Consider the following 14,763-nt stretch of genomic DNA (forward strand, 5'->3'; position numbering starts at 1 on the left):
GGGGTTTCTCCGGAGGTCGAGCCGGAGGATGGCGTCGCCCCTCTGGAGGGCGAGCAGGAGGACGGCAGCGAAGACGGGGTCTCTCCGGAGGTCGAGCCGGAGGATGGCGTCACCCCTCTGGAGGGCGAACAGGAGGACGGCGACACCCCTCTGGAGGGTGAGCAGGAGCCGACCTGGTACCAGGGGCAGTAGTCAGCTGGACCACCGTCAGGACACGAGGAACAGAGATCGGCCGGACCACAGGAGGCGGCACAGAGTCAGGGACCACCGGAGGCGGCACAAAGTCAGGGAACACCGGAGGCGGCACAGAGTCAAGGCCCACCGGAGGCGGCACACAGTCAGGGGCCACCGGAGGCGGCAAAGAGTCAGGGGCCACCGGAGGCGGCAAAGAGTCAGGGGCCATTGGAGGCGGCACAGAGTCAGGGACCACCGGAGACGGCACGGAGGCAGAGACCACCGGAGGCGGCGCCCCGGCAGGAGTCAATGACACCAAGAGCCATGTGGGCTGAGTCAGGGCAAGAATCAATGGGGGGTGGCACCCTGGCAGGAACCAGGAGCGGAGGTGACTTCACGGCTGGAGCCAGGAGAAGCGGTGACGTCACATCAGGAACGAGGGGAGGCGGTGACGTCACATCAGGAACCAGGAGAAGCGGTGGCATCACATCAGGAACCAGGAGAGGTGGTGATGTCACACCAGTAGCCATCGTCGACGCCGCTGGATAACACAAAGCAGCGGCCGTAGACACCACAGGAAAAACGGGAACAGTCATCGACGCCACTGGGGAACACGGCGCAGCAGCGGCCATAGACACCACAGGAAAGACAGGAACAGTCGTCGATGCCGCTGGAGAACACGGAGTAGCGGCCGCCGACACCACAGGAAAGACAGGAGTAGTCGTCGACGCCGCTGGAGAACACGGAGCAGCGGCCGTAGACACCACAGGAAAGACAGGAACAGTCGTCGATGCCGCTGGAGAACACGGAGTAGCGGCCGCCGACACCACCAGAGGGACAGGATTCAGCCGGACCGCCGACAGGACACGAGGAACAGGAGTCGGCCAGACCACCAACAGGGAACGAGGAGCAGGAGTCGGCCGGACCACTGACTGGGAACCAGAGTCAAGAGTCAGCTGGTCCGCCGACAGGACACGAGGAACAGGGGAGACTTTGTCCAGCCCACCCAATTCAGGAGCCAGGGAGGAATCGACCAGGACCCCCGACGCTGAGACAGCTGATGCGCCAGCCGGGATGGTCGACCCGGGAAGTGGGGCAGGAGCCAACGAAACACCAACTGGAACCCCCGACGCTGGAACAGCTGATGCGTCAGCCAGGGTGGTTGGTGAAGGCTCCTGCCCACAGGGGAGTAGAGGCTCTGGACATTGGAGTAGCTGGGGCTTGGGCTGGAAGCTGGGGACCTTGGACTTTGGCTTTGGCCGGAAGCGAGGAACCTGGGGCTTAGGCCGAGGCCGAGCCTCCCCATGGCGACGGGAGCCATGATTACCTCGCCTACTGTGGCCTCCACGAAATCCCCTGAAAATAGCAAGGCGAGTTCCCCCTGTAAGGGGACTCGTCAGGGTCCTCCAGGTCAGAGTCCGAGAACGGGTCAGCCAGCGTGCAAAGAGGCCTGCTGACCGACAGGGGTGGTGGCTGGGAGGATCTACACACCCCCAAAAAAGCCATGAAGCTGGCGTAGGCCGCTGGGTCCATATCTTGGTTGGTTCGTTCTGTCACGGGTTAGTGGTAAGTAGGACCCAAATGCAGCCAACACAGGGGGATGGGGTGCAGAATGTTTAATTAACAAAAAAAACTTCAAAAAACAGGTTACCACGGGTTACATTGAAACCAATTACAAAAATTACAAAATAAAACAGGAAGTTCAAAATGTCCAAACAAAACGAACAAAAAGTGTCTGCCATAGCAAACCATGACACAAATAATACAATATCATGGTGTCACTTTCTGAAAAGCCACTATTTATAAAGAGTATATAAGTTGTAATTGATTGATTTATTAATGTTAATATCATACTGGAGGAGGATTTTCCACAACCTAAAAGTTGTTCTTATAATGACTTATAACTGATCTCTAAAGCATTACTACATAATCCATTAACCATTATCAGAAAGTGTTCAATGTATGAGCACTTCCATGTTTGATACTGGTGCAGGACAGAGTGAATTCATTCAATTTGACTGTGACTGTGATTGTACTGTACTGTATCGTACTTTGTACCAAGAACTAAATGTTTTGTTTTAGTACAAAATATTGGTACATTACTAGCATCATCCACTCAGGGGAACAGTTCATGCTAAAATGTTAGCAAACAGTCAACTACTTACACTTTCATCAGTGAACCACTGAAGACATGTTTCTGTCCTCTTGATGAAAGTAAGCTCAATAGTCACTCCCCCTTTAGCTCAAGTTTGGTCTCACCAAACCAATAGCAACTTTGGTTTGGTGATAGGCAAATTGTGTTGTGTAAGTATAAATATATTTATACGCATGTGTGTGTGTGTGTGTGAGATACATGTGTGTGTGTGTGTGTACATTATTTTTTCCATCCCATATAATAAAAAGCCAAGTTGAGAAGTTGAGTGAAAATCTAAAGGCAAATGTGCCTACATATTGATAACCTCATATGTAATACTAATGCATGAGGACAGCAAAATTTCCTTTCAATCTTTTTTTTCCCCCCCGAGTGCATTGACTCAGCTGAACCTTTTCCAGCTGGAAGGGGGAGCTCTCATATTGATTGTTGGCACTGTGATGAGATAATTCTGCTGAGTGGACACTTTTAAAGCGAGCTGGGTCAGTGGTTCCAGCTGTGTCTTGTCTAATGCAGTTTGTGAACTGTTGACCAAAGTGTTTGCCAGTGTCCTTCAGTGCTTTTTCCTTTAGATTGTAGAAGTCAGTGGAGGTGACAGCTTATGAGCTGTAAATGTCACTGTTAATGAAGATAGATCTCTTTCGAGATAAGTATAGCACTGCAGGATGAGCAAAATAGCTCCTGGGCCTTATTACAGAACTGTCTGTGTTGCAGAGATTATATTTGTAACAGGTATCACTACTGCTGAACTATAGTTCAACCTTAACACTCATGAAAGCATCGGTGTCACAAAGATATTTTCCAAAGGTCTCTGGTGGCGCAAAACAACACAAAAAGAGGAAAACATGGCTCATAATTTGATGTTTGTCAAAGATATTGTGGAGTGAGCAAAGAGGAGGGGAAGAGTTTTCAGAGAGTGCAGTAACCTGTTGGTAATACACAGCAGTGAGGACATTGACAGTCAATTATTGTTTACCCAGGGAAACTGTCCTAACCCTGACGAGTCAGCAGAAGTACTGAGCCCTGCCAGAATAGGAGGCCAAAGCATCTCAGCTCTGCACTGTTCGGAGACGTTATGCGACTGGAAGTTCTTTAAATTGACCACAAAAATGTCTGGTAACACTTTATAAAACTGCCCACGATTTACAGTGGAAGTTCATTGTATGATAAAATACTTACTGGTTCTTACTGGTGGACAGTGGAAGAAATCAAGACTGTAGGGAACAAGTGGACAATTTAAAGGAAAGGGGAAATAAACTATACGATAAGTATTGTAGTAAATACTGGGAACCTGAGAACAACCACACATATTATAACCCACGAACCTTATTATTATTCAAAAGAAATAAAATAAAAATTACTCACATAAAAGATAAGCCATATTTGATCCACCTGCATCTATATTATTACATGACTTTAGTATGTTACAGTATTTCCTCCTCAAATGACAATAGAAACCACAGCTGTGCATTTGAGAAAGGTATGTATGAGCTGCAACTCTGCTGAACAAACATGGCTGCTGCAATGATGAGGTATTGGGCTATAGTACAATGTGTGGCTGTTCTACCCAAGGTTATTAAAACTTTTTCTGAATTTCAGTTTTGTTTCCAGTAACAGGAAACAGGAAAGGCGGGGAGAAAGGGGGGTTGAATGCAGCAAAGGGCCCAGGCTAGATTCAAACCCACGCCGCTGCAGTAAGGATTCAGCCTTGATATGTGGTACATACTCCGTTAAAGTACATTTTATTATCACGCCTGCACGCCAGCGACAGCTGTGGCGCAAGCCATTTTCAGGTCATCCAACTGTCTGCCCGTCCCATTCTTTATTTCAGTAACGCCTTGAGGGAATTTTTTCAAATTTTGTACAAACGTTCAATTGGACGAAAGGATGAAGGACAATGCACCAGGTTAGAGGAACAATTTACAGCATTAGTTATCTGAGAATCTTATTCATATCCAAGAAAAACTGATGTTGTACCTTAAATTTCTCTAACTGAATCAATATCGAATCAAATCGAATTGAATTGAATCGGGAATCGAATTGAATCAAATCAAATTGGGACCTTGTGAATCCGATTTGAATCGATTCAGGAAATCAGAATACCCAGCCCTATGAGGTACAGTTGGAGCGACATGCCATTTTGCACCTTTATGAGGCAAAAACATGCCCCTAAATGTAAATCACTGATTTGCAGCATCATCTGCCTGTACCTTAATCTTATAAAAAAGTACAAACATGTACCCTTTACTGTCAGCAATGATTTTATACCTTTAAAATTAAAAGCAGGAGAAACTTTGCACTAGATGTGCAAAGTTTTTGAGAGAACATTATTCTGTGAGGCAGGTGTGGGATGTGGGATCCAAAGTGGCAATCAGTTTAGTGCCTTTAAAATTAAACCAAGGTCCAGAGTTATCACCCTACGGACCGTTTCAGAACCTTTTCAGAAAAATGTACCTTTAGGTACAAAAACTACACCCCTTTTCTCTGTGTGTGTGTCGGCGTCTAATATGTTGAGAAGGCTGTAAAAGCTGTAGAATGGACTCGCTCAAATTATTGAGGCTGTTCATACATATGGAGTCAGTGATGTTGGCTAAGGTTAAGTTAAACCTCAGACACATAAACAACTTGGGTTACGGCCACGTGCATGGCAATATAATGATTTAAGTCAGGGTTAAAGGACGTTTGGTTGTGTGGTTGAACATATGTTACCTGAGGGAGAGGGAGGGAGAGGGACTGTCTTGTTGACAGTCGTTGTAAAGATTCTTTTGTTTACATATTTTTTTAATAAAGCTGTTAAATATATTAAAAATGTATTTCAGAGCTCAACGAGGATGTACTGTGTGACTTCGGCAGAGCATGATTAGAGAACAAGTCCCATATCCCCAGTTTAGCAATTAACAGACTAGCTGATCATTAACATTAAGCTCCTGAGTCTAATTGTGCAACCTCAAGTTGTCATTTGTTTGGCAAACAAGTTCACTCTAGTGGGAGCACCTCACAGGGGCTCGCCAGCCCTTTACGCAAGTTTTGCGTCAGTAATCAGGACTGTAGGGGATTGGACCAAAATCTGTGTCCAAAACAAACTTTCTGCTTCTGAACCCCAGCGGATGCCACCTCAGCAAGTAACTTTTTTGAAGGCTATCAGACAGAATCAATGCGATTTCCAAACTTTTGGCAACAAGAGTTTTAGTGAAATATTAAATGACAGAGAGAAATCTAAGCTATTTTCAGTGAAATGAATAACAAAAAAATGAGAACACGGGTATAGTAGAGGATGCAATCACACAGACAAAGACAAAGACATAAAGGAATTTAGCACAACTTCAGTGCTGTGTGTTAAATGTCTCATCATCTTGTACGCCCATATTCACCATACCTATGTAATGTAACCAATGAAACCAATGTGACCAGAGATATTTAAAGTTAGTTAAAGTGCCTGGCCTGAACAAACAACATGAAATCAATCTGAAAAACAGCTCCTTCTATGAATGGGCACCACAGCTGGATGAGACAGAGCAACAGCTGGAAAGCTTGAAGAATTAATGTTCTGAGCCCTTTCCTTGTTGACTTTTTATCATCTCCTGATGCAGCTTTCATTAATCTAACATAAGTAAACACAATCATGATACACATGATCATGAAGTAAAACTGACTTATAGCTGACGTAATGTGATCCATGGATGTAACCTCTGTGATGTCACCCAAAGGATTCTGAGGAGCATGTGTTGAGCCGAGACTTACATGCCGTTTGTGGCAAGCATACGTTCGCCCACCTGACACTCAAAGCGATAAGCCCTCAATTATGCATAACTTTGAATCTTAATAAAATTTAAATGGCTGAGTTATATAAAATTCACCCCCGTACAGTTGTCATGAAGGGGGAAATTAGCTAGAGAGACCAAAAGCATTTATTGTACCAGGCAGTAAACATGTTTATTTCTACTGTCAGTTTGGACATTTTATTATGAGAGTCTATGGGGACTGACTCACTTTTGGAGCCAGCGTCAAGCAGCCAGTCAAAGAACTGCAGTTTTTAGCATTTCTGCGTTGGAGAGGTTGCCACTTGGCAGCTCTCCATGGTGCAGGGGTATGCAAATGGCCACATAGTGCTCCAGGGTCATTGCTGTCAGGGAAAATGGTGTGATTGTAACATACAGAACATGAAACAGATAATGATACACATCCCAACTTGCACTGTGAATCAGTCCGTGCTGTCAGAGAGTAAGATAATGGCAAAACAGATGTGAAAGGTTGAAAAAAAAAGGTTATAATGATCAACAAGTTGATGCAGATAAAAATCATCACCAGGATCTGCACGATAATGACCTGGTCATTGATCTGTCGTCCAGGAGACTCACCACCAACCAGTGAGTTGTTATCTGCCATTTATTTTCTAAGCAAACAAAAGTTTTTAAGTCACTGCCAAAAGTCAAATCAAGTGTCATACTCTAATGCACCTGTCAATAGAAAATTTGATTTTTGTTACAAAATGATAAAAGTTGGGGAGGTCACATGGACAAGACCAATATAGCAGCTTAACGAGAAGGTTCCAAGCAACTGTACTGTGCTATTTTTCTGAGTAGAACCTCAGTGTTGATATGTCAAAAACTCCTGCAACCAGCAGTGTGATATTTTCACTTGGCCATGCAAGCTTGGTACTAAAACAACTTTGCCAAATCCATTGTGTGACTCGCAACCTAGCCCAATGGCTAATGTAGCAGGAGTCCTAAACAAGCTGAAATTACTCCGAGTGTTCTTCGGAATATTGACACTCGTCAGACTGACATGTTGCATTGATATGCAAGCAGACAAAAGTAAAAAGATTTCCTCCAATTCAATGCATATTAAAGAAGCTGAACGCTGCATACACAATCCATGAGTCTTTTGTTCTTTGGTGTACAATAGGGTCCAAGGGCCAACAAACACTCCTTAGACTTCATCAATGACCAGTTTTGGGGAAACTACTTTGAAAGCTGAATTTTGCAAGCAATTACTTCCCACTGGAAGAAGTTGAACTACAGAAAAGATAACCAAGGGAGAAATCCAGTTTAGTGAACTAAAACTATGTAGAAAGAGTAGTTGAAACTACTTTGTAAAAAAATTATGAAATTGACAATGTAAATTTGATAGGAAATTATAACAAAATATGATACAAAAAAGTCACATGCCAGTTTATTGCAAAAAGTGCCTACTTTTTCACAGGTTTTATGTAAACCAAAAAAATTAAATACCCACTATTCATGGGAAAGTGCTGGAATGTTAGCTTTGGTTTGGTAAACAATAACTGCTCAAGTATGGCCATGATAATTCTTCCTCAGCCTGAGTTTCGGGAGGTTTATCCATGATGATGTCACATTTTTTTTTTAAATTCCAAGAGAAATAGTTTTTCTGTTGCGAACCAAGATGACGAGACATCACACCTGACGGGGTCAAGATACAATTTGTTGATTTGTTGTTGCGAGTTATAAATTGATAAATTATATTTTTGTATATCCTTTTCTTTTAAATATGCCCAGTGCATCACCCCTTTGTTCAGCCCATAGAACTCCAATAATCTAGTTGATTTTATTTACATATTTCACAGTTGATGTTTATTACACCAGTATTCTAAAAGGAAGTTCACACCAAGTTGAAAGTGTATGGTTTAGGAGCACTGATTCTTTGTAAGACACGCTGAGTAGTTCCTCCTCAATATTGTCGATCAGCGTTCCTCAAAATTTCTACTTAATGCATGCCACGCTATTTAGAAAATATTATGCATTTTAGTTGGGGAAATGCTTCGTCAGACAGTGTGTAAACATGTGTATGTTTATGCATCTGTTTGGGTGATGTTGGGTGTCTGTGTGTATGTGCACTTACACTTGAATCATCCTATTTCTATGTTTTTCTTTTTTAAATGTTATGCTCAATAGTCATGAGATAGCGCTAACACATGCGCAAAAGAGATGTGACGCTATAATGACAGGCGACCGAATGAAATGGACCGTTACCATGATTCAAAGTTTTGGTATAATCTATGTACATAAATAACATACAGTAGGTCTGGTTGGTTTTAGACATTATAAAGTTAAATATTATAACTTGTAAAATGTAATTTCTAAAATATGCCTTAAAGTCAAAAGAAAGAAGGAAAGAAAAAAAAAAGAAAGAACATTTCTGATACAAATGGTTTAAATTACTGGACCTCCAGCTGGGCCTCTTTCTCATGCACACATACTCACACACAAACAATAGAGAGACAGAAAGAGAGTCAGAAAAAGAGAGAGCGTGATAGAGAGAGAGAGTATTGGTCAAACAACCAAAACAGATCAGGTTCTGAGGCCTGTACATAATTTCTGTCCCTGTTGGCTTTTGCAGATAACACCATATACGCACATTTGCAGGCAGAGTCAACAGATCAATGCTTTTACGCAATGAAATGGCGCTGAGGCCTTACAAATACCCACCGGACATCACAGTTTGCAGTCGTCAAGCAGACTAAAAGATTTCCAGCAGCAAACAAGCTTTTTTCTCTGATTTTACAAAGACAAGGCAACAGTGGGCTGATTAGGTCGTTAGAAATTAGTTCGGACTGCAGAAAATAGAAAACCTGCAATCACCAACTCATTTTACATAGATCATATCAATACTTTCTTCTAGTGCAGCAGATCTAAATAATCTGCAAAATGCAAGCTGTTCGTCAGTGTTCAGTGTGTGCCAGCCGTGCGGCTAGAGGATTTCTGCAAAATCAGACAGACATTTCACTGCTGCGGACCAGCAAGAGTGTCCTGAGGAGAGGAGCAGCCTGCATCCGTGTGCTAAGGTTGGTTATGAATAATGGGCAATGTCGTAGTATGCAGTTGGAGCACAGTCTAGATCTTTGCTGCCTATCAGAGTTTAAGTTTCAGCAACTTTTTCTCCTTGTGTTTGAATAAGCTCTTTTTCAAGTTTCATTTCTTAAACATCACCTGAAAGATTGGCAGGCAAATTCAAACCTTAGGTTTATAACTCACAGCACTACAAAACTTTAAGGTGAAATAACAATGGTCATGACTGTATTAACCCGCATATATCCTTTCCTAATGTGTCTACAGCAGTTCTGAGGGTGTCGTATTCAGCAGCAGGAAAGCTGGAGTCCAGAATTCAGGGGAATGGACAAACACTGCACACATGAGCATAGCACCTTTAAGTGTTGCCCGTGGGCTTTGTGCTGTCCCTTTTACACAGGTGGGTTAATCTCCTATCAGAGACGCTGTAATATAATTCATATTTTGTACATGCACAAACTGAAGGAAGATATTAAAATGCTGAATTTACCCCCTTTTACTCTGTTTGTAGCAAGTGGAAAACCTCTCCCATGACTCCCTGATCAGAAGAGCAGCCTCAGTGGTTACAGACAGTTCAAGTACTTTCCTCTCCCAGACCACCTTGGCTCTCATAGATGCCCTTACGGATTATTCAAAGGTAGGTTTTCATCTTTTGTGAAACATTTTTCCATATCTTATGATGATGCCAACCTCAATCTGAGATTTTCATCCATCATTGGCAAAAAATATTTTCACAGTAAGTTTAGAAATTTACAAATCCAGACTTTGGGTTGAAGTCATAGGAGTAAAAAACAAAATCTGCTCAGTGCTGTAATTTGATTAGACACTTCTCTGATCATGTGTCATCAACCATGTTTCATTGACATTCTCACAGATACAGTACTTTTTCTCTATGTTTATCATTTTAAGTTGCTCTGTATTTTTCCTGACTGTCTGTCCTGCCTCTGTGTGCTAACAGGCTGTGCACACACGCATTGCTCTCCAAAAACGCTATTTGGCCTCAGTGGGAAAACTGACCCCAGCAGAGGAGGATTTGCTCCAGCAGGCGATCAAAGGCCAGCGTGCAGAGGTTAGTTTCTGCTGTTGTCCCCTTTGGAGAAAAGTCTTTGAAAACAAAACTAAACCGAACTTAAAGCAGTCAGTTTTTCCTACCAGAATTATTACACTTTGCATAAACAACTAAAAAGATATATTTGTGATATAGAGTTTGTCTCATCTCTTTTCACCTGACAGGTTGGGGACAGACTAAATGAGTGCAAACGTTTTGAGTCATCCTGGATCAGTGCTGTCAACTTGTGTAAACTGGTGGCTGAGGCAGCGTACACTTCAGGTGAGTAAAATGTGTGCCTTCATATGCTTTGATATAATGCTACTGCTGTATTTCTAATGATGGAATGATGAAAGGATTAAAATCATGTTTATATCTTAAATATTTATCTAATTGTGTTTGTATCTGTGTGTTCCCAGGAGCTGAACATGCCTCCATCACGGTGAGGACAAACATACAAGTGGCCCAGTTGCAGGTGGAGGAGGCACAGAAAATGTCAGTGGACGCAGAAAAGAAGCTGGCAGAGACTAAAGTAGAAGAGATTCAAAGGATGGCTGAATATGCCGCCTCTTTAGAGGATAGTGAGGAGCATGAGGTGCACGAAGCTTATCTACGAGAGGACTAAGAGAAATAGACAGATGTTGGACAAAAGAAAAAAATAATGCCACAGTGCTGTTCAGTTTATATTGATACAGATTCAACTTGAGCTGTCTACGTGTTATTTCCCTATTTTGTTGCTCTTTCATTTTGAGCCTTAAAGATGTTCACATTTGCATTTAGACCAAGAAAGTGACATATTGAAAAGGGAAAAAAATAAATTGCTAACAAGTCATTTTTTACTATTTCATGAATCATAAGTTTTAGACCATATGTTTCATTAGTGAATGTGAGCTGATTTTAGAGCTTTTGGAAAACGATTATCAAATCTTCAGTATCTATTGTGTGGCAGTTGGGTTTATCTAACATTGGAACAAAATGTTGTTTATTGTATGTTTTTTTTTATAAAAGTATTGTTTGTATCATTGTTTTTTCACTGTTCACATATCAGTTAAAATAAAGTGAATCCATGTCTATTTAATGTAATATAAATGTTGATGGGTCCTTGTTTGTTGCCATTTCATAGAATCCTATTTTATCCATATCATATATCCTAATTTACCATGATATGACTTAGTGGTAGGACAGATCATGGTCAATTCACAACAAGAAGTGCTTAAAGCCAAATCTTATCTGCCTTTGAAATGTTGCCTAAAAAATAATAACTTCTGTAAAAGCAACAAAACTTGATTTAAAGATACAGATAGATATTCAATTTTACATAAAGCACAACTTATGACAAGACGTGAGTGTTAAGTCCCTGGCCGTATCATTGACCTGTGTCCGGATTTTGACTGGACCGCAACAGAGGGGAAGTCTTCCCATTGGCCATTGCTCTTAGAAGTGATTTGGTTCTATTAAGGGGAGTGTTGCCAACTTAGTGCATTTGTCACTATATTTAGAGACTTATATGGCCATATAAGTCACCATATGGCTGGATTGTGTATGGGCATGGGGCTACACTTCTTGTCACAGGCAGTCACCCAGCTGTCCTGGTTTCCCGGCTGCAGGGAAGCAGAGTAGTGCATCCAATACACTCAGCAAGACACACACCGAGCAAGAGAGAGCAGGAGAATGTGGGGGGAGAGAGAAGAGATTGGTAACTGTTTAGATAAAGAAACTAGCAAATCTCATATGTATCTAGTCTAATCTAGTATGTAAATGTCAGCAACTAGAAATGATACAATATGCTTACTGCAGCATGTTAGCACAGCAATAAAAGCCCCCTTAAGAAATAATGGGTTTCTGTCCCATGAATCACTAGTGACCCAGTGATCCATGCAGTGTTAATAATCGGCCCTACAGACTGTTCTGAGACCACAATTCATCATCTTGGGCTCTGTTGTCTTATCCAAAATCCCAAATTTACACTTTAACTATTTAGAAAGTGAATTGCGAACATAGACAGTTACTATTTCAGTTATAGTATGTTTTAATGAAATTTTAATTTCAATAAATTAAATGCAATTTCTGTTAGAAAATTATTATTCTAACTTGTCAAATAATATTTCTTTTAAACAAGCCAATAGAGGCATAGTGTTTCAGTGCTTGAAAGAAATTTTCATCTCTGAGGCCATAAATTAGAGGACTCAGACATCTTGGTGCAAGATTAAACATTATGTAGTTAAAGTACCTGACATTGACAAATAACCTGAAATTAATCTGAAGTACCGAAGTCTCTATGAATGGGCACAGCAGCTGGATGAGACAAAGCAGCAGCTGGAAACCATGAAGAACCACTGTTCTGAGCCCTTTCTTTGATGACTTTTTATCCTCTCCTGATGCAGCTTTGGCCACTTTCATTATTTTAATATAGGAGAAAACAATAATCATGCACATGACCAAGAAGTAGAATTGTTGCACAGCTGAAGTAATATAATCCTGCCATGCATAAAAAGTAAACATTTGCACCGAACATATCTGATATTGTTTATAGAAACTAAGAGACGCTGATGCAAAGAAAGTGGAGAGAATAACGATGCAGGGCACAGAGCTGATGCCATGAACGATGAGAATACAGTGCACAGTTCTGCGTGTTGAGCACAGCTCTCCATGGCGCAGGGGCATGCAAATAGCCACGTAGCGCTCCAGGGTCATTGCTGTCAGAGTAACTGGTGTGACTGTAAGATACAGAAGCACCATAAAAGAAATAATGACACACAACCAAACTTGCATGGTAAAGCGAAAATAGCTCAAGATTAGCAGGATATCAGAGATGAATAACATCAAACTATCTGACAGTAATGTAACAGCAAATAAGATGTAACGTGTTGTTGCGTAGAAGCACTCTTTCTTAAAAAAGGTGACGATGAGCAACAAGTTGATGCAGAGAAAAATCATCACCAGGATCTGCACAATCATGACCTGGTCATTGATCTGTCGTCGCAGAGTCTCACCACCATCCAGTGAGTTGTTATCTGCCATTTATTTTCTAAGAAAACACAAAGTTTTTGAGGCACTGCCAAAAGTGAAATCAAGTGTCATTCTCTAATGCACCTGTCAACAGAATGTTTGATTTTTGTTACAAAAATCAAAGTCCAATGTCAAGCCTCTCTGAATACAGCAGTTTACCAAACCCTCCATGTTATTCCAAAGATGAATCTCTTCTGCTGAGCTCTGTGCAGCCTTCTGAGAGACGGCTGTGTCTGATGACTTAAAGACTAGTACATCTAAAAATAAAACTCACTGCTCACTACACTGTCGTCATCACCACTCACTGCTAGTCACCCTCATTAGCTATCTAAAGTTGGTGCTGCAGAGACCGTGTAGTGACCTCAAGGAGTCATAGAAATAGTTTTTACCAAAGACTTAATGTTGTAAGTGTACAAAGTTTACTGTTTCTCTCATAGATGATTAATTACTATGTTGATCATCACTGAGTCATCTTAGTTATTATTACTGTCATTCACTTATGCTGTTCGCATTACAGATGCTCATTATTGTAAAAAGTACAAAGTGTACTGATTCTTAAAAATGCAAATGCTCTACAGACGAAACAATTGGATAAATATTAATTCAGACAAAAGCTGTTTAGAGTATTACAGATGCTCAGTTTTCTCATTCTTGTGTCTGAAAAGTTTGTAATTACAAACAAAAGCCAAAATATCTGATAATATTGTAATCCTTACAATCAAAATTAACTAAAATTTACCTAATTTAAACACCTCTATGCATAAAATTTGGCATTTCCCATTTAATGTAATAAAATACTCCACATCTATGTTGTTAGAGTATATGACAGATCTTCAGCTGTGTTACATACATGGCGTTTGCATCATCAGCCCTTGTGAGTGTGGCATTTTGTGTATACAAATTATATTCATTATTGTACCCTTATCATTTTGGATTGTAATTCATTCCATATTCATTATTTTCTAAATATGAGTTGTTTTTTAATTTGTAAAATATTGCAGATATTTTTTATGTTATGTAAGAACATTGTTATTCAAGTCTGATAAAAATCATCCAAATGACTAAAAGTTCTTTCTGTTGTGACCTCCAGCTGGTCCTCTTTCTCATGCATGCACACTGCATGCAATAGAGACAGTGTTGGTCAAACAACCAAAACAGATCAGGTTCTGAGGCCTGTACGTAATTTCTGTCCCTGTTGGCTTTTGCAGATAACACCAAATACGCACATTTGCAGGCAGAGTCAACAGATCAATGCTTTTACGTAATGAAATGGCGCTGAGGCCTTACAAATACCCACCGGACATCACAGTTTGCAGTCATCAAGCAGACTGAAAGATTTCCAGCAGCAAACAAGCTTTTTTCTCTGATTTTACAAAGACAAGGCAACAGTGGGCTGATTAGGTCGTTAGAAATTAGTTCGGACTGCAGAAAATAGAAAACCTGCAATCACCAACTCATTTTACATAGATCATATCAATACTTTCTTCTAGTGCAGCAGATTTAAATAATCTGCAAAATGCAAGCTGTTCGTCAGTGTTCAGTGTGTGCCAGCCGTGCGGCTAGAGGATTTCTGC

The 14,763-nt window shown here is 41.2% G+C and overlaps 1 protein-coding gene and 1 pseudogene across 1 annotated transcript; one reads left to right on the forward strand and one right to left on the reverse strand.

Annotated features, from left to right (window-relative positions):
* The first annotated feature begins 8,773 nt into the window (after nt 1-8,773).
* Nucleotides 8,774-11,269, forward strand: LOC111653623 (diablo IAP-binding mitochondrial protein-like). Its single transcript, XM_023404248.2, has 6 exons — nt 8,774-9,128; nt 9,400-9,532; nt 9,644-9,769; nt 10,091-10,201; nt 10,366-10,462; nt 10,600-11,269. The coding sequence occupies exons 1-6, from the start codon at nt 8,992-8,994 to the stop codon at nt 10,803-10,805; spliced, it is 810 nt and encodes a 269-aa protein (XP_023260016.1). The 5' UTR covers nt 8,774-8,991; the 3' UTR covers nt 10,806-11,269.
* Nucleotides 11,270-12,274: 1,005 nt separating this feature from the next.
* LOC111653624 (odorant receptor 131-2 pseudogene) lies at nt 12,275-13,201 on the reverse strand (annotated as a pseudogene).
* Between the last annotated feature and the right edge of the window lie 1,562 nt (nt 13,202-14,763).

This window comes from Seriola lalandi, unplaced genomic scaffold (genome assembly GCF_002814215.2).
Source record: "Seriola lalandi dorsalis isolate HSWRI2012SDOR001 ecotype SW California unplaced genomic scaffold, Sedor1 jcf7180002054237, whole genome shotgun sequence".
Taxonomy (NCBI): domain Eukaryota; kingdom Metazoa; phylum Chordata; class Actinopteri; order Carangiformes; family Carangidae; genus Seriola; species Seriola lalandi.